At 29.5% G+C, this 22,054-nt stretch overlaps 1 protein-coding gene across 10 annotated transcripts in view; it reads left to right on the top strand.

Moving 5' to 3' along the window:
• Stt3B (catalytic subunit 3B of the oligosaccharyltransferase complex) overlaps positions 1-22,054 on the top strand; it is a 79,154-nt gene that overhangs the window by 6,000 nt on the left and 51,100 nt on the right. For all 10 annotated transcript variants that reach the window (XM_075366669.1, XM_075366674.1, XM_075366673.1 and 7 more), the window contains exons 2-3: positions 13,298-13,516; positions 21,834-22,011. In XM_075366669.1, the coding sequence (XP_075222784.1) occupies positions 13,298-13,516; positions 21,834-22,011 (397 nt within the window). The remainder of the gene's footprint in view (positions 1-13,297; positions 13,517-21,833; positions 22,012-22,054) is intronic.

Genomic DNA, 22,054 nt, shown 5'->3' with positions numbered 1-22,054 from the left:
TAGTTTCTGGTCAAAAAGTTTTGACACTTGGTTTTCACACACTTTTTGAAAATAACTTAAAACCATTCAGGGAGTTCTGCAGAGACCGAAACAAATGATATTCTGATGGTGCCAGGTCCAGGCTATATAGTGGATGCATTAAAACCTCAGAGTCAAGTTTTCTCAATTTCTGGCTGGTCATTAAACGATTATGCGATTTGGCATTGTCAGTGTGGTGTACGACACTCTTTTGAACAGTTCAGGCCATTACTTTTAAATTGCTAGGTGCAGTTGTGATAATTGTTAACATTACAGGTCTGAGTCTATCATTCTGCGTGGCGGCAACAGCTCGTGACACACGGTGCCTTCCTATCCCACCAAACACAAAGCGTAACCTTCCTGGACTTAATGTGGACTTTGCTATAGAATGTGGAGCTTCTCCTTGCTTCAACCACAATCCTTTTTGCACATTGTTGTTGTAGGTTATTTGACGACAATTAGAGTGAAAAATTTTCATCACTCATGATCAGCCGCTTCAGAAATGGCTCGATTTTGTTACATTTCATTAGAGATTTGCAGATAGAAAATTCAATAGATTAAATTTTTCCTGAGTCAGATCATGTGGTACCCAACCATTGAACTTCTTTTTGTAGCCCAACTTTTTCCAAATAGCACAATTTTCTTCACAAGCCTGCACAGCATTTGCACCTTTATCAAAATAAAATATAGTAAAATTTTGGGGAAAGTTCACTCATCTTCACGGCACAATACATTACGTCTGAGTATGAGAATTCCAGTATTTTTTGTACATCTACTAGCTTCAACTGCCAGCTGTCAAATGATATTTGGCCTGACCTGTTGCGACTCGTGTACCTTGAGATTTGGGATGATAATGCTATCTCATGCACAAAAGGCTCGCTACTTTTTAGATACCCATTATGAAATTTAATCTTGTGCAAGTAATTAAGAGTATATTGCATGTTTCCCTAAAAAATAACAATCTTTATTCTTTTACTTTTGTTAATAATTCCTAGTAATTATACATAAAAAAGAAACTAAGGTTGTTATATTTATATAAATTCTTTTTACAAGAATAAAAACAGTTTTCACAGCATAAAATATTAATTTTATGTACACATATATATTGAAAAAAAAATTTCTGCAGTCTACAACCAAATTTTCAATTTTGGAAGCATTAGTTGCATAGTATTTTTGACAAAACTGCTGAATCTCAAGTTATTGAATTTTATACTTTACTTACTTTACTACCTTCTTTGAAGACTTTGTACATCTGCAACAACAACAACTAGAATGAGACTGATATTGATTTATGTGTGAAGTTATGATGACCAAATTTTTTATGACTAAGAAATATTTATGTATTCTCTCCAGTGTATGTAACTTATGCCCAATTATGCGATGCTACCCATTGATAAATATATACATGTATTTTAAGAAAAGTTGTAACATATGAAAAGTTCCTTGCTGGAGGTTGCCAGAAGGTTCTGACCTTCTGAATGAAAGACAATAACACTACCATTCTTGTTATTAGATTAGAATTATTACTTGTTGGAATTGGTGGGGAAGGATATTGCAACATTGCCAGGTTATTTTTTAGATATAAATAATTTTTTTTTTGCATGTATGAAAGTAGTTGGTTTAAAAAGAATGTGGTTACATTTCACCTTTTTCCTGCCAAGCATATTAAACCCTTCTGGGTTGGTCTAGTGGGGTAAACTCATCATTGCAAATCAGCTGATTTTGAAGTTGAGAGTTCTAAGATTCAAATCCTTGTAAAGACAGTACTTTTATAAGGATTTGAATACTATATTGTAGATACCAGTGTTCTTTGGTGGTTGGGTTTCAATTAACCACATATTTCTGGAATGGTCGACTGGAGACAGTACAAGACTATACTTAATTTACATTCATACATATTATCCTCATTCATCCTTTGTAATACTGTACGATAGTTTCAGAGGCTAAACAGAAAGGAAAAAATGTATTACATTTTAAGGAATAAAAAAAGAAATTTCAATTGAAAAGAATTGCTAATAATTTAATCTGTTAATTTTTATTAAACTAAATTCATAATTAAGCAAACACTGACAAGTTATAGTCACAAAGGTATAATTTCTTCATAAAAGACAATAAAAAATAGAAAAGTGGAAAAATGTACAATTTTTATGTTCTTATTTATATTCATATCTATAAAAAAATACTTCATACTTTAAATCAATTTGTTTGTAATTTTCATGAGATTTAACAAGCTGAAGTAATATTGAATTGGAACTTTTTGGAGTAAGCTTTTTCCATTTACCTTTAAAATCTCTATTGTTGAAATGTTTCGAAATTTTCTAAAGCCAATCAAAAACTATAAAATTTAACATGACAAATTTATATAACCTAACTATCCATTTCTAGTATAATTTCCCTAAACCAACCTTGATTGCATATTTAATAGTAACTAGCCTATTGCTCCTTAAATGTTAATTAAATGGTTAGATATATCATTTATCGATTATTTCCATTAAATTACATTTTGTTTTCCAAAGGTAGTTTACAGTTATTATTTTATGTCTTGACGAATAAGCTTTTGGTGTAGACCTAAAAATAGGTGATTAGGTTTACCTCAATCTGTTTTAGGATGTGGTAGGTTTTAGTTCTGACATGTGTATGGTATTTTTTTAATATAGAAATCTAAATAAATCCTTTTAGTGTTAGAATTTCATGTATTCTACCTATAAGCAGGATTTATAACAAAAACATGTTTTTAATAAGTAACCTGGCCCAATTTTGGCAGCAGGTCTAGTTAATGTTTGTTTGTTTTTGTTCAGTTATTCTCATGCAGTCACTAAAGCAGTTAGTTATTCCTGTAAGTAAAACATACTATAAAAAACTGTACCCATTCTGCATTTATTTTATTTTGATTGGTGTACATTTGATTTACAGAAATCCTTTGTAAAAATGTACTGTGCGAGTTTTATTCCTCTGTAATTCAAGTTATTCTTATCTTTGTTTAGTAACATTTGAAATGTTTGTATAATTTTTTTTTAGTAAAAAATAGATTGTATTATTAAAAAAAAACAAAAAACAATTATATTGTATTCTACCATATCAGTTAAATAAAAGCAGTTATATTCTTATTAATCAATCTTTTTAAATGATATCACATATCATTTTTCAAAGAAATGTTGTTAATGCTTCTGCTACATAGTTTATGTGATAGTTTATCTTTTTATTCAGTGCACCATCATCTATGCAAAAGAAATTATTATGCAATATGCTGCATCAATTATACTATTAATAGTAATACAATAAAAATTACTATTAATTGCTATAAATATATATATATATATATATATATATATATATATATGTTATACATACATACACATATACAGTGAAACCTGTTTAAAACATAGCCTGAACAAGATGGAGACCTTCCATCTAAATAATAATATTGTTCCCATTAAAAAATTGGAAAATCAGTGTAAATCATCCTGTATAATACGAAACCTCCATAATGTGGAAACTGAAAATTAGGAAACCCTGAATTATGGGTATTAAGGAAGGAAAATGGATTATATTCTCAGAATTTATGTAAGGTGACAAAAAATTACAGTAGCAGTAAGGAAGTTATGACAGATGTATTGGAGGTTGAACACAAAAGCAGAGAACAGCTATAGTGATACACATTCCACAAAAATAATTTCATTTTTTATTGCGTGACAATTTGTATGCTTCTTTTCTGTCGGTACTGCAGTCGGGTTTACTAGCTTGTAAACCAGTTCAGTTACCCCATGTTTGTTAGTTTTTTACTGTGTAACAATTAATTTGTTTGTGCTTTATTGAATTCTTGTGTATTGTGTCTGTATCTTATTACTGTGTTGTACTATACCTTATTGTATATACATATCAGTTTACCATAATTTTATTAATTTGATTTTTTTTAATAATTTATCAAAATGTCTTGTAAAAACACTGCTTTAACACTAAACGAAAAAAAGTTATTCAACCAAATAACAAAGATAAATTAACTGTACCTTAATTAATGGACAAGTTTAAGTGCGGAAAAACTCAGATCAACTCTTTAAAATATAGGAAAAATTATGAAGCGAGTGGTTAAAATTAAATTGGAATATGAAAATACAGAAGAAAACTACTACTGGATATGAAGAAATAAACTAACTGTTGTGGGAATGATTTGTTAGCAGTATATCTAAACATTTGCCAATTTCTGGCCCTATAATAGGGCCAGTAAAGCCAAGCTTTACGCTTAGCTAAAAAATTAAACAAACATGACTTTAAAGCTTCTAATGGATGGCTTGAAGGTTTTAAAAAAGGACATAACATGTTTGGAGAAGCAAATCATAACAATAAGTCTGTAGTTAAGGAACGGGAGACTAAATTTTCTATCATTCTGGATGGTTACGATACAAAAGACATTTTTAAGTGTGATGAAACAGGAATATTTTTTAGAACTTTGCCAATTAAAACACTAGCATTAAAAGGAGAAAAATTTGTCTGGAAAGATGTCAAAAGAATGCCTTACTGCCATTTTTGCAAAAATGGCCTGTGAACTTATAAAACCGATCGTCATTGGTAAATCGGCAAGACCACAGTGTTTTTCTCACATTCATGTTAATAAACTCCCTCTGACTCAGATGAGCTTTCCTATTCCTAAAGTTCTAAAACTAAAAAAAGCTTTGATGACTTCTTCTATAATGGAGGAATGGCTGAACAATTCTATTTCCAAAATGAAAATTCAAAACCACCATCTTCAGTGCAATAATCAAAATGCATTATCAAAGAATAACCACCTGTTATTCTTTGATAATGCAACTTGTCATCCTCATATCAATTTATCTGATGTTAAATTAGTCTGGTTTCCACCTAACACTGCAAGTATCACACAACCATTGAATCAGGATGTGAATTACACATGAAAATCCTCTACAGAAGAGTGGTGTTCCAGTCTGTGATTACAAAAAGAGTGAAGAGTGCTAATGAGCTTGCAAAATCAATTTCAGTACTTGATGCTGTCTACTGGATTCATGGCAGTAAAGAACGTTACGTAAAGAACTGTAATAAAATGTTTTAAATGCTAAATTCTTATCGCCTCCAGATGCAACAACTGTAGTCTTAGATGAAGCAGAGGAAAATATGAGAATTTTAAAAGATATATGCAGTACTAATGAATTTGAAATAGATGCCAATACATATGAAAACTCTTAACAGTGATTTGGCTGGCTACCAGTATTACGGCTAAACTTCAACTGAGGTAGTTTTGTCAGTTCCACGGGGGAAGACATGATGACGAACTGCTAGCTGACGGAAGATGAAGATCATAGCCAACATGGTGATTTAACAAGCAACATTGAAGATCCCAAAAATAAACTGTGTAATTCGACTCCCTCCAAAGCTTCTTAAGTGACTTACAGGAGTATGCTACAAAAAAAAAATGTACTGAATTTTTGGAGTATTTGTGCAAAACATGTATTTCTTTAGAACAGCATGCTGTTAAAGAAAAGACAAACACAAATAATCACGTTAAGAATGTAACTTTTATCATATGTACTGTATTTTTGGAAAATTGTGTTTTTATAGTTTTTGTAGTTAATTAGTGTAACATTAATTGTGTATTAAAAATATTCGGTAAGCCTACAAATTATAAATTATATACTGTATTATTCCAGTGATTACAGCATTCTAGGCAAGTTGCCGTTTCTTCTTAGCATGACACATTATTACTTGAACATACTGAGTACTGTTTGTGCTATCCATTAAAAAAATTTGATCCTGTTGATTTCCGTTTTGAATAGGTTCACTGTATATACATATATATTATTGTTTATAAATATTTGTACTTGATTGAAAACACACTGGATAGAGGTTCAAAGAATTGTAAGAGTAAAATTAAAAATAATTATATTATTAATTTACTCTAAAAAAATCAGCTTAAAAAACAATTACAATATTTATTCAAAGATAGTCACAGTTTTATTTACAGAAAGGAAATTCAAGAACTCTTAATAAATAAATATTATGTCATATATAAATGAAACAAAAAATTACAGTATAAAAGTTACTTTTCAAACTGTTGTGATGAAGTTGAATTTTTTACTAATACAATTTGTTTTGTGATGAAATGCTGTAATTTCTAAATATACTTGTCAAAACTTTTTAAAACACTAAAACACATAATCCACTACTTTATATTGTGACACAGTCTGGCATAATGAGTACTAATTCAGTAGTTTTAAAAGATCAACAAATTAATAATTAATTAATAATGATTTATACTTTGTAAAAATAATTTAATTTAATCTTCTAAAGAAAGCTTGTTAAAAAACTAAATTAACCATTCTTGTTACTAAAGAGCTTAACAATTTTAACTCAAGAGTTTGTCTCCATATTCTATAATGGTCATGCCAACGATTGCTTTGGCAGTATAAGTTCAAACTAGTTATTTATCTTCCATAAATTGACACAATAAAAAATTTGTATTGATATTACTACAGTGTGACCAATCTCTACGGTATAGAATGGTAATCCACACCTTTCATGTGAAAGGTTCTGAGTTTGAATTCCAGTCAAGCATTTCATTTTTTACACCAACTTGCCTTTGTCAAATTCACATGTACAAGTTGTTATTTAAACTCTTATTTGTTGGGCTAATTTGATATATATGTATATATATATGGAAAAGTTTATATATAAACATTGTCCTAAAATGCTTCATTTGTGAATTAGGGCTGGTGTAAAATTTCAGCTATTACAGTAAAATGAGGTGGTCCTGAAATTTTTAGGACGTTAATTAAGGAGCAGAATTATTGTTTTCTTATGGTTTTTGATCTGAAAAATTGAATAAAATAGGTTCCAGAACCGTATCTGCAGTAGTTTTTGATAAATCTGGGGTGAAAACCAATAAATGAGGATAAAAACCCTTCTTTATATTTCATGTACAGTAACTTTGTTAATTGAGTAAGAAACACATAAAACTTTAAAAAAAAAACCTGGTAGAGAATTTAATTCTGAACAGAATTGTTTAAGGTAAGTTGAAAAAACAAAGAAAAATTAGAATTAGAATTTTATTTAGAAACAGTACACTAGATTTGTTTGTAATAAAATTAAAAAATCAGCCTGCTGTTTTCATTACACACATACATGACACATTTCTGTACTGCTTTTGTTGCTGTCCTTTAGTTCTTCAGGGCTGTCCTTAAGTTGGTCAGCCGTATCCATAATGCGGACAATTAATCTTATGAGAATGTATTTTTGTTTTGTTACAATATTTTTCATCTGCCCCCAGACACAAAAATTGAAAGGTGTTAGATCAGGCGTTCTTGGTGGACCTATCCATTTTTTAGGGAAATGATGATTTAAGTGAGTGTAAATGACACAAGAGAAGTGGGAGGTGCGCCATCATGCTGGAAGTATACTTTGCGTCTTGGTGCTAGAGGAATGTCTTCAAGTGGACGTGGTAATTCTTCTCAAAGAAAGTGCAAGTAGACCTCAGCATTTAAATTTAAGCGGCTAGATAATATGAATGGTCCAAACAGTTGATGGTGGAAGAAGACTGCACCATTCATTGACGTTAAATCGGTGTTGAAATTTGTTTTCCACCATTTCATCAGGCTTTACTTCTACTCATCTATGCTCATTGCTTAAGTTTTTGATGCCATTTTGGGTGAAATTTTCCACATCAATATTTTTAGAGTTGTCGATATGTATTTCACCAGTTGTACAACTGCAGGCGAAGCTGACTGTCTACTGAGTATAGATGTTGAACTAGTTATTTATGATAAGGATAAAACTTGTTTATAAGTGTCCTCCAAACCATCAAATGCAGAACACTGATCTGCTTAGAAAGACATTGTGTACTGCGCCTGAACTGCGTTTAATTGTATGTGTATTAATTTTGTCAATAACAATGTTGTGTTTAACAGATCGTTCATAACTAGTACAAATACTAGGTAGTGAACCTGTTTCCTGAAGATTGCTAATAGTTTTGGAATTTGGAATCCAGCGATTCAGAAAATTTATTTCACATTCTACTGAAGCAGCTGTAGCATTACCATTATACCCAAAATGAATACCGTATCAGCATATTTCTCTTTTAAAAAAGTACGGTATTATTTCAATGGCAAACCAATCACGTTCAAATTAAAATTCATAGAAAACCTTTCGCTAATGATGGTGAAGTTCATAGTACCAGATATTAGTTAATGTAACTTACAGAATGATTTAAACACTAATACAGTTCTGCACATTGTTGATCAAATGTTATTATTTTATTGCTAACTTGGAAATAAAAATTTTTGATTAGTTTATTGTATTTCTGTCACTAATAAAAAAATTGTTATCCAAGTAGTTTTTTGTTTATGTTTATTTTACAATTGTATAACTTCCATTTTTTTTTTTTTTTTAATTAACAGCGTTAATTAACAACCATTGTCCTTTGATGGTTGGGTTTCAATTAATTACACATCTCAGGAATGGTTGACCTGAGACTGTAAGACTACTCTTCATTTTCATTCATACATATCATCCTCATTCATTCTCTGAAGGTAATACCTTATGGTGGTTCCAGAGGTGAAACAGAAAAAAGAAAGTCATCCAATATATGGTGTTTTGTAAACTTACATGCCCAAATAAATGAAACCATGTCTCATCTGACATGAAATAGAGCATTGGGTCTATCTGTCCATCTACAATGTTTTTTTGAAGCCAGTTGCAGTAATTAATATGTTTCGGTTTATCTCTTTTCTTGAGTTGTTAAACAATTATTACATGGTATGGTTTCAAACTTTTAAGTTGTGAAAAAGCTTATGACAAGGTGTGTATTTTACAGCAAATTGTTGTGATGACTTGCATATAGAGATTTTTGGATTGGCAAAAATTCTTTGAATATTGGTTAGGGCCTCTGTAATGCTGTTTAATTTTAGATTTGAAACCAACCCCATTGTATGATATTTTTTAACCAAATTGTATATGCTACTCTGTGCTTAATTGACACTTGTCATGAAAGGATTCTGAAACACATAATCTTTCACTATAGCAACCCTTTCATTGATCAAATAATGCATTTAAAAAAAAATACAATGAATGAAACTATACTGTACTGAAGTATGGACAGTTTATACAATGAAAACAGTAGAAAAGAGTAGTAACATACTCAGCAAACGGTGGCACTAGTAGTAAAAGTAGTAGTAGTGTAAAAGATGATACTTGTATATTTCCAATTTGGGCGGCTTGGTTCGGTTTTAAGTTGCTTACCGGGTATATCATGTTAAGTAATAACATGAATACCATGTCAGAACATGGGTTTTAAAAGTCAATTAAAAGTAAAAATCTTTTTTATGTAAAACAACTGATTTAAAAAAATAAATTTTGATTTTACAAGTTGCATACTTCTGCAGTTTCCGTGCATTTTTGTTAACACTCAGTTTTTATTTTATTTCAGTTTCTATAACTAAATGCATATTAAATAATTTTAATCTTCTAAAACTTGATTGATACTCTGTTTTAAGAATTTGGAATTTTAGTGAAGTCTGTCCCACATTGTAAAAGATAATTTTTTTATTGATATTTGGAGCATGGGGAATGTTTCTGCCAGATTTTAATGTTTGATTATGTCAAGAAGTGATGTTTCTGGTGCAAACAAGAACAAAGAAAGTGACAGTTATAGAGTTAACCGAAAAGTACGGAAGCTCTCCAATATTACTTGTACTATAACTAATATAAGTGAGTGTGTTAAATAGACGACAGATCACTTTGAAGATAATAGTTGACAATACATTTGAAATTTCTATTTATCAAGTTGGATTAATTGTATATAAATAATTACCATGTTGAATCTAAGTAGTATATAACACATAGTTGTCATTTTCATATTAAGATTTGATTGTGCAAATGGTCTTGTCCAAACTGCACATGTTTTTTTTTATAACAGTTGCATTAGACTACTCTGTAATTTATTATAACTATTAGAAAAGCTATTTAATAACATAAGAAGAGTAAACAAAATTATGATTTATTAAAATTAGAATGATAATGAAACTGCCCAGTATTGCCGTGATTTGTGGTAACTATTTGAAAAACTGAATATTGTAATCTTTGATAATGTACAGTAATAATTGTGTTTAACATAATCTATCAATTTCTTGTAATAAGATTTACAAGTCTTATATTAATTTTTATTAGAAGCCTACAGTGAGTGAAATGAAGCTTCTTGTACAAGTTTTTATCTGATTAGGTTTTTATAGAGAGAAAACCCAGAACATAAGTGTTTTTACTAAATAAACATTAGTAACTACTACTAGTAGTAGTAGTAGTAGAACACTACTAGAAGTAGTGAACAGATCTTCAAAAATATAATAATACCTTAGTCTAATCAAAAACATTGTGATATTAACAAGTTAATTATACATTACTTTACTGATTTAACATCGTAGTTGCACATATAATCCATTATCTCTTTGATATATCCCACTTAACATTTCATAACAGCAAAATCATGTTTGCATCAGGATGCCTATGAAGACCATACATTGAAGGGTTCTTTTTTTTTAATAGAATTTGTTGAATTAAACATAATTACTTGTCCTGTCCATTTAAGTTTTTGTTAATATCCAACATTTTGTGTAATAAAAATTGTGTATACTGAAGTAAAAAGATTCAAGTTATGGATTTTCGTTTATTCTTTCAAGATACTCAATAAAACCTTTGTTCTTTGTAGTATCATGCACCTCTATTCTCTTGCTGCTGTGTTCTTGTCATATAAAACTTATTATCTATCTTACAACTCTAGATAATTTAATTATTTTTTGAATTAATGTTAATATCTGATACATTAAGATTAAATGTATTGTGCTAAAGTTTAGTATGAATGAACAAAAATAATTATAATATGATTTGGCCTGATAATACCTTATAGAATTATGATTTAAACATTTTGTATGAATTTATTAAATCTAATCATTTGTAATCTGGTCTTTAAATATTTGCAAACATCGTGCAAACAATTCTCTAATCTGATTTTTAACTAAAGAAGTTGCAGCTAGAGCATGTTGTATTTTGTGAATTGGGCTTTAGTGCTATATACACTATTAATAAGCATCTTAGTTGATTAAAGTTAATACCAAGGTGCAATAACTGAAAACAGTGGAATAATTAATTTTCATATGAAAAGTACAACATAATTTCAGTTTTTGTAAGTGGCTGAAGGACTCTTAGTTCATAAAAATACTACAATGTAATATTCCTACTTTCATAACAATACAATGTTATGGTGTTTGTTAACTTATTTCTGGATACATTATCAGCGTTTTCACCATCAAATATGCTTGACTTTTATACCATGGTAACTGATTTTGATTAGTAAGGATGATTTTGTCTAAAACAGGCTTTGGTTTCAATTAGAGATTTAAATTAATTGGTTGGCAACGGATCAATTTTGTAAATAAAAATTTTATATTATTAGTTTATTAAAAGATTATTTAGTTTGTTAAAACCTTATTATTTTTTGGTAATATGAGCATTATTCATTTACATTATCACATGTCATTTTTTGTATTTGAATTATTAATTTTTAAACATTTTTAATCTCTTTATATACAATTTATCAAGAGACCCATAAGGTTAGAACTGATATTAGTTCAAAAAATAATTTCTAAAATCTTTTGTTGAATTGTATGAATTTACATTTTTCACACATAATTTTGTGCTATTAGTCTTAGTAACTGCTGGTTTTTAATTACTCTTATTAAAATTTTATTAATTATATATGAAAATATTCGGTAATTTATGGCTAATGGGGAAAATATCTATATGATTTACAAAAAGATGAGATTTTTTCTTTTATATTATTTCTGTGGCTTAAATTTTTTTTACACATTGTAAGAGCTATTTTTTTATCTTGTTATATTGTACAGTGCAAAAATGAAATGATAATGTTTGCTAAATTGTTTGTTATTTAGAAACATGCTTACAAAAACAGACTAATTGCAAATATATATTGTTGCTATTTATTTTTCTAATATCAATAAAACATTTTAGTTTGCAGTCTTTAAGCTTGATGTATTTATCTGCAACTTTGCTATTAGCTTTACTTGAAAAAGTAGCTTTACTTTTTTTTGTTGCTGATTATAATTGGAGGGTAATAACTGTACATGCACGCATGTGTATATGTTGCTAATAATAGAATAGCTATACTTATTTCCATGGAATTAGTACCTTTTCAGTCATGCAGTGGATTCATGTTAGTTGAGCAAATGGGTTACAGTTTTTATAATAATTAGAAAAACAAAATTGCATGCAGTAGATGCCAAAGTTGTGTGAAAATAATTATTGGGGAATGATCTAACTCAAAATTACTTATTATTATCTTTACATTTGTTACCTTTGTTACCTTTGTTTTCAAACTGAATCTCTGTTGCATCCATATATCTCTTGTTATGTCTAAATATGTTGTATGTGTACCTTTTAAATTAACTAACTTATATACTATATCAAATTTTGACATTCATTAATTTAAATTGAAGAATCCTGTGGTTGTTACATTTTCTGATGACCTCCACTTGTGCATTCAGAGATCAGATTAGAAGGTCACTTTTATATATAGAGAACACTATATTTTACTTAAGGATGAATAAAATTTTAGGGAAAAAACATTTCCTGGAAAATTTCATTGCAATTTTTTTTTTTTTTTTATGGAATACTAAAGCCTGATACATGTATAACATTTATACAAAAGTTATATAAAGTTTATTTATATATTAAGCTTTAATTAAGCAGTCCATGTTCTTAATTGTATCATAAAGTTGTTCTTTTTAGGAACCATTCATCAATTTTTCCTTGTCCATCAAATATATCCACCTATTGTGATAGCAGTTGATTTTACACTATTTGCGTGTTTGTATGCAAGTTCTCTCTTTAGCAGGTTTCGTGATTCCTAAAAGTTGAAAGTAATAAATAATGAAAAATACTCCATTGTCAAAAATTATTGTATTCAGTTGTGAGTGCTTAAGTAAAATGAATACAAAATAAGTAAAGTGAATATATAAAGCTTAGTTGTGAGTACAATAAATTTTGACAGTGAAGTTATTCTGAAACGTGTCACCATATAATAAAAGAATAAAGCTAAGAAAGGTAATTAGCACAACATAGAAATCATAGTGTTCTTAGCAGAAAATATAAAAATAATTATTTTCTTAACAACAATGAAAAATAATAAAAATGATAATAAAGAATAAAAAGTATTTATATAATTAAGATGGAAGCTCTACATAAATTTTTTCTTTTTTTTTCTTAGGTTCAATTACAGAGCAACGGCTTATATGGTTCAACATGGGTTTTACCAGTTTCTCAATTGGTTTGATGAAAGAGCATGGTACCCTTTGGGGAGAATTGTTGGTGGTACAGTGTATCCAGGTCTTATGATAACATCTGGAAGTATACATTATATACTACATGCACTTAATATTCCTGTTCACATAAGGGATATTTGTGTGTTTCTTGCTCCTATTTTCAGGTAGGTTGTTATATATATATATCTTATACAATTGTACAATTGTTTATTTTGAATTGTGTTACTTTTTGTATGAACATGTTTAATATTTATATAAAATATGAGGGTTGATCAGAAAATACATGGAATTTTAGTTTTTCTCAAAAAAATCTTTATTTGTTAAACAATATTTATTTTCTCTCTTTCAAAGTACTCCTTTTCAGATATAATACATTTGTGCCAGCAGTTTTTCCAATCTTCAAAGCATCTCTTGAACACAATTTCTGGTATGGCATTTAGCTCCTTCGTTGATTCTATCTTTATCTCATGGGGATAAAAGCTCATCTTTCATGGGGAATAGGAAGAAATCACAGGGATCATGTCCGGTGAATACAGAGGCTGAGGCATCATAACTGTTTTTGGCTAAAAATTCATGAACAAGCAGTGAAGTGTGAGCAGGTGCCATTAATTATTTTGCCACAAATTCAGGCATTTTCTTTGGATTGCTTCCTGCAGGCTGTGTAGAACTACCAGGTAGTAAGCCTTATTGACTCTAATAGTGATTTGGCGATTGTCCATAATCATTTATTTAAATTTTTGATGTTGTCATCGGTTATTCATGTGCTGGGATGTCCAGGGTGCTCATCATCTTCAAGGAAAACATGAACCACTTGTAAATGCTTGTTTTATTCATAGAAAAATTGGCAAAAGCAATATCCATCATTTCCAATGTGGTGTACTTTATTCCATTCTTAAAACAAAATTTAATGGAAATTCTTTCCACTATGTTTCATATATTTACTAGTGAAAACATATGTTAAGGACAAGTGTACTAATAAAAAAAAAAAAAATGTGACAATTGGAGATATAGCCTGGGAAATTAAAAAAACCAGCATATTTTTTTATCAAACCTTATAAATATAAATTATGTTTAGTAATATTTATATAAGATTAAAAATTAGAAATACAAATAGCAGAATTAAGTAAGAATGCTTTTGAATCTATTCTGAAGGACTTATTTACAGAAATATCTGATTTGCCTAATTTTTTGTCCTGAATACAATTTAATGAAATATGACAGTATATTCATTATTTTAAAGAAATGCAATAAATGATGTAAGTGTTTTATAATCTTAATAATTTTAAAATTGTTTATTTTAGAAAGAAGTTTGTTTTGTTTTAAAAATAAAAATGGTTTTTCATTATTCTGGGTGATTTTAGGGTTGGTTATGCATATTTCAGTGTGAAATGAAAATATAAATAAAATAAATATAAAAATTGGCATGGTGTTATTATACCTCACAAAATTTTCTTCAGGATAAAATGAACAATTGGGAGTTATGAATTAGATGCTAAAAAAAAGTCAGAAATAAATTTCATATAATTGTAACAAAACTATAATTGCATAATTTTATAAGTAAACTAGGCTTTTCTTATATTTAACTATGATTACAGTTCCAATGCTAAAAAAGTAATTTTTTTAGTTTTGTTTATTTTCAAAGAATTATTAAACAAGAAAAAATATTTTTTGTTGCTGATAAACTAATATTAACCATTTTTTAAAATAAATTATTAAAAAACTAACAGAATTTAAAAAAAAAAATGTATTAACCTGATTTTTTTGTAAAATAATTTTCGAAGTTGTAAGAAATTATCTATGTTGTACAAAGCTATACGAGTATAAAACAAAAAATAAAAATGAACTACACAAACAAATCAAAGATTAGTTTCTCTGTGCTAATACATAGTAACAAAACCCTTACCAGATGCTGACAAATAATAGGATAGGATAAACGAATGCCTTACTCTTGGCACGTAGGTGGTGTCACCTACATGGAGCAGTTCCTCCTCTGTGATGCTGCTGAGATGTCATTAGCACACTGAATGTGTTAAGCTGTTTTTTTTACATATTTAAGCACTTACATCCAATTTCCATCCAATTTTGTATTTCGTCGTAAATTTCTCAGCTCGTTGAAGTAATTAGTTCTTGTTTTCTTCAAGCCTTCATCACTCAAAATGCTTTCCTCCCAAAAATTATTTCAGTTTGGTAAACAGTAAATTAACACAATAATTACTGGCAACCAGGTGGTGACTAGGCTGGAAGATCAAAAGTTTCCCACTTAAATTTTTTTATCATTGGGGGTCTTGTTTTCTCAGTGGTTTGAGGGTGTGCATTATATATCAAGGAGGAGAAAAATGTTGCTAGCAAATGCCCCTTCTGTGATTCGAATTGCGGACTGCAATTTTTTTAGCAAATGCTGACACTACATACTATACTTGGCATATGATACTATATGTTTTAATATAATTATATGCTCAGCATTTGCCATTGCTCTGCAGGGCATGAAGTTAAGCAAGAATGATCCCAGAAGAGAAGAATCATAACCTTTTGAGTAGAGACTGACTACCTGGTTACATTTTTTGGTTTTGATGGTGAATGAGGATGATGGCATAGATTGACTTTAACCCTATAGTGTAGCTCATGACACCCAGGTACCATTCCTTGTCATGGTATGTGCTAAGAATTCATCCCCAACTACAACAATTCTGAAATGGCAGCACAGCACCTTTGAAGTTCTTTATATTCATCACTAACCCTGTGAGAAACCTAATTCTCAAATTTTTGTGTAGGCGAGATGAATAGCAACAATTTCATAGATAATGGTGTGAAAAACAAATGGAAAATTTTCAATAATTTCATCAAGTGTGAAACACCAATCCTGTTTGATGAATTTGTCAACATTACGTAGCATCTGTAATAACAGCGACCAGTTCATATCATCAGCATTTTCCCTCCCTGCATTTAATTTTTGACACCATCTATCTAGATATTGATGATTCATCCATCATATCTTTATAAATTTCCTTGATTTGACAATGAATATCACACGGTCATATATTTTCTTACATTACAAAATCGAATCACAGATCTGACTTCACATACACTGGCATTCTTTGCTTTCTTATTCTTTTTAAACACATACAGAAATAGTAAGTGTAAATAATTCACTCAGAATTCATACAGATTAGTAGATATGCAACTGAGATATACTGAAGAGGAATAGACATGCATGGCAAGGAAAGGGTACATACAAATTGTCATTACTTTCATTTTGATTTTCATCACATTATTTGATTTTGTTTTCTTAAAAATAAATTATAAAATGATGTGACATTTTAAAAAGGAAACTGAAATGTACTGCAATGAAGTTATAAAACAACTACAGGCTGTATAAAAAAAAAGTTTTTTATATTAAGTACTAATCCATTAATAAAAAAAAAAAAACAGTTAACCCATCTTGAAAATATCTAATAAGTAAAAAGTTAATAGTGTTTCTTTTTTCTCAGTTTTCATTTTGTAGACATTAAACATTTTTAGGGAAAATGATTGTAATGGATTTACTGTGATCAAGGGGTCTGGTTGCTCAAGTTATGTTATATGTGATATTCTTAGTGCCCTTTATTTTTTAAATGTTAAGTTTCAAGTGGAGATTATCTCAGTTATCAGGGTTGTTTAATCATGCATCTTTAATAATATTTCCATTTAGTCTTCAGACGTTTCGTTTGTAATTTCAGTTGGCTGTTCGAGAATTAAATATCCTTGTCTTCTGGTAATTTGATACTTTTACATAATATCATTTTAGTAAGTTAGTAACTTAATTGTAAGATTTTTTTTAAATTTATTGAAGTTAAAATAGACATTTTGGTAATTATTTGAAAAGGGTGATTGTAGATGTTTTTTATATGGCCACAAAATGTACATCTGAATTGGGAGTTGTTGCATTATATTATTATATGTATATTCTATCAGTATTTTAAACAAATTGCTATTTGATTTAATCAAACAGCACATCAGATAAATTTTTTGATTTAATGTAAATCAAACAATTAAAAGGAAGGCACTAATTAAAAGTGTTATTAACAAAATTTATTTCATTTATTGCTTTTTATTTTTTTATTAAATTAAAGAAAATTTAATGACGATGTTACTACTGTTAGAGTTAAAACACACATAAGATAATATAATTAATTAATTAATTTCAGTGAAGCAATTATTAAGGTTATATATATATATTTTTTTTCTGTGATAGTAGTTATAATTATTTTTTTTTAGTATGTTAGTTGTGATAATAGTTGTATGTTTTTGTGTTCACTATTTTTTTCAAGTTATTTTCTTGTTTTAATATTTTAGTTTAAGTTTTAATTTTGTTTTTTAATTTCTAGTCTAAATTATTTTTTCTGAATAATTTATCAGAAATAGGATAATTTCAGTATTACTTCAGTAAATCAATGTAATTACTGCAGTGCTACAGATTTAGCATTCATTAAGGAAGGAAAGATGCATTAGAAAAATTTGTAAATTTAAAAAAGTGGCATTATTTTACAGCAAAGTATATGTCCTAAAATAAAATTGTGTTTTAAATTACAAATTATATTCATACACAATTATATACACCTATAAATTATATACATATATAATTTTTAAATTATAACACAAGCACATTATAATTTAAAAAAATTAAGTCTGTAATGAATCTAAAATAGCCTTGACTGATGTATGTAACATGTTTACAAGTACACTTACATTATTAAGACAAGATACATTATTAGCAGTGTAATGAACTTGATACAAAACATCAAAACTACTGAAGAATGGCTGTGCATTCTTCAAATGATGGGATCATCTTTAGTCAACAACTCTGTTGCAAGTCATCTATGCCAAAAAGGCCATTTTAAATTAATTACAAAATTAATTTGATTTAACTTTTATATATGCAGGATGTATCATGAAGTTCTCCTGGGACTCATAATCTGTTCTACTAGTTGAAATAATGGAAAACGTTTTCATATAAACATATGTCCTAAAATGCTTTGTTTGTGAATTACGGGTAGTAAAAATTTCACTCTGATTTCAGCTACTTCAGTGAAATTGGGTGGTATAGAAATTTTTCAGGTCAAAACCCATAAGAGATCACTAATTCTGCTCCTTAATTAACATCCAAAAAATGTCAGTACAACCTCATTTTACCGGGGTTAGCTGATAGGTGAGCAAAGTTTTTCACTAGACATAACTAGCGATCAAAGCATATTAGGACATATGTTTATTAATTTTATATGTTCTTTTATATGTTTATTAACTTCGTATGTTAACTTTTATAGTTTATATGTTAATATTTTTACTTTTTCCATATTTTCATGAGTAGAGTAGAGGCTATGAAAGTCCTGGGAGAAGTTCATGATACATTCTGTATATGTAGTTGAATATTTTTTCTCCTATTTAGTCATATTTTAGGTAAAATGAATAAAGTATATTGATAGAGTACTTATAATTACATGAAAGTAAAAAGTTATCAAATTTTTATAACAATACACTGGAAACAATAAATTTTTAGAAAACCATTATATATCACTATAATAAATTTGATATTAACACGCCACATAACCTCTACAATCACGATACATAAAGAGTTTAATAGAGCATGCATGGATAATACATATATAATTACTTCATACTCAATAAATAATGGTGAAAAATAACATTTTATGAAAAATATATGATGAACGGTTTTAAATTACGTATAAATATGTGAACAAAAAAATTTAGGAAAAAATCAGAAACTGTAAACAAAAGAAATTTATTGTTGCATTTAAAAATCTTATAAATCCATAAAGTAAATAATTTTATGGAAATTAAATAATTTTCCTGATAAATTTAGTTTTGAGTGCTTTCAGCAAATTAAATTTGATTTATAAAAGTTGTTGATTAACCATCTCTATCTGAAGTCTGGTGATCCACATGGTTATCTTGACCATATCCACAGCTGCTTTGAACAATTATTTTTGTGAACAATTGAATAATCTTCTTAAATCTTACTCCCAAGACGATTTTGTTCTTTCAATACCTTTTTTGTTGGCTATTGTACAATGTTACGTAAGTTAAAAAACAGAGTATTTCTCAATATTTCTGCTTACGTGCTCATAATACTCAAGCTTCCTTTGACGAATGGTATTTAGCAGCTCCTACCTTCTTAGACATCCTTCTAACACCTCAATGTTAGCAACATGATCCTGTTATGAAATTTTCAGCTTCTTCGGTATATATACTTTTCCAGAGCTTGTGTTCTCCTTTCCAACTTGTGAATGAGGATCCAGCTCTCCATGCCATATAAGAGCATTGAGCATATGTAGCAATGTATGAGCCACATGCTTAATTTTAAGGTCAAATCTTTGTAGGTCATTACATTTTTCATATTCTAAAAAACTTTCCTGGTTCTTTCAATTCTCGAATGTATTTCAGTGGACTGATCTGTCTCCTCTTGTATCCATGCACCAAGACATTGAAATTTGGTCATTCTTTTGATGAGCTAATCATTCAACTTTAAATGTTGATCAGCTATTTCAATTCAAGTCTGTTGCATTTTTTATACTACCATCCACTTTGTCTTTTTGGTGTTAATTTCCAGACCTTATTCAGCGCTAACATTAGCCATTCTTCCAATCTTGCTTGATACCTTCCATCTCCAATTGCTCATTTGAAAATGACCTCTTAGTATATGTTAAAGAAAGCTAGGGACAGGATGCAGCCCTGTTGTATTTCCTAATTGTTAGATACCTCCTTCGATTTTACACCTTCACAACAAATAATTGCCGTTTGATGCCATTACAGGCTAGACACAATATTTCTTTGATTTCTTGATGCTTCATCTTTGGTTTCATGGATCTGTCTGCAAGTAGTTCTGTTCAGTCTTGTGTACACATCTCCATCACCTTTTCTTAATCTTTTATCATACATAAGTCCTAGTATTTCATGGGTCATTCGTGTATTTCTTCTATGTTCTATGGTGCTTAACATTTCATTCTGAATTCTAGACTGTTCCTCCTCCCATTTTTCTTAGACAATGTTTGGGTCTACTGCAGACTGTAATTCCTTCATTATATCTTTCATTTTTGTCATAGCATCCATACAATTATGGCTTTACTCCAAGCTGCAAAGCTGCTGATTCCAGCAGCTTGTGTACATCAAATTTGCTGTGATGGCAGTGGTTTACCCACTTGTCGAAAACACAGTTTTAATGTAATAAGTCAGGTTATGATCAGAATTCACATCAGCACCAGGATATGTTTGCACATATTTAACATTTTTCTTGAATTGTTTGTAAAGGAGGACAAAATTAATCGTGATTATGAGCTGACCCAGATGGCAATAACCATATATAGTTTTCTGTCTGGTAATTGGAAGAAAGTATTAGTGATATTCTTCTCTGTACAGAACTGAACCAGTCTCTCCTAAGTCAAACCTACCAACAATCTGCTCCTGCTGACCTCCACCAACTTCTGCATTCCAATTTCCCAGGACAATGGTGACTTCATCTCTTTTAGCGAGTTTTAACAGTGTTGTGATCTGTTCATATTACCTTTCAATTTCCTTGTCATCTTTGTCCATGGTAGGTGCATGAAAAATATTCAGAATTTTGTAATTAGTTTCCATTCGTAACATCATCCCTCTTTCTGATAACAGAATTTTTAATCCAGAAGTAATTGCTGACATGTTCAGTCACCAAACCATGACACTCACTCTGTGACCACGGTCATTCAAACAATAATATATGATTACTTTTTTCTTCTTCAGTGTTATGTAATTTACCAGCTTGGAAAAAAATAAAAATGTTCCAAGTAGCTTTTCTTACTTTCCTCTTGTTGACTGCAACTTTCACTTGAGAAGGAGCCTTGACTATTTCGGGTATTTTACTTCCACTTGATTGTTTGTGCAATAACTGATGCCATGTTGGGACGATAGGAGTATCGTCCCACTGGACGTATAGCAGTATTTTGAATTGGAGTAAAGTGATAGGAGTATCGTGAAACCACTGGAGAGTGGTTTTCTGTTTGACAACCCCGTTGTCTTCTGGAAGATTTCTGTTTGTGTTTACTCTCCTAGCTGAACGATGCGGTTTTGAGATGCTGGAGACTTGCCTTCTCATCCAACTCAGCATATCCTTGACTGAGGTACGTAGCCTTGGATGAGGAGTTGGTGACCTGTGAGTTCTTCCCACAGTGTGAGATTAACAGGATTTTCTTCTGACTCATATTCAACATCTGAGTCCACCCCATTCAGTCACCAACTCAAGTCTATGAGATGCTAAGCATTTGATAATGTTTGTATAATTAACTTTTAATTTTTTAAATATAAATATATAAAAGTTACTGTAAAAAACATACATATTTAAATTGGTTTAAAATGGTTAGCAAGTAGTAAAAGCATTGTTGTATAGTTTAAGTGAACTGGTGGTTTTGGATCCCCAGTAAAATGCTAACATCTTTTTATATTAATGCATTTTAGTGGGTTAACTGCAATTTCAACATACTTATTAACAAAGGAGTTATGGAACTCAGGTTCTGGCCTTTTTGCTGCATGTTTTATAGCAATAGTTCCTGGATATATAAGCCGTTCAGTAGCTGGAAGTTATGATAATGAAGGAATTGCTATATTTGCTCTTCAGTACACATATTACTTATGGGTAAGTTTATTTAAAAATTTATTTAAATTGCAATTAATCTCTA

The sequence above is a fragment of the Lycorma delicatula genome, chromosome 5 (genome assembly GCF_047948215.1).
Source record: "Lycorma delicatula isolate Av1 chromosome 5, ASM4794821v1, whole genome shotgun sequence".
Classification (NCBI taxonomy): Eukaryota; Metazoa; Arthropoda; class Insecta; order Hemiptera; family Fulgoridae; genus Lycorma; species Lycorma delicatula.
This window is presented reverse-complemented; position numbering and strand designations above follow the sequence as displayed.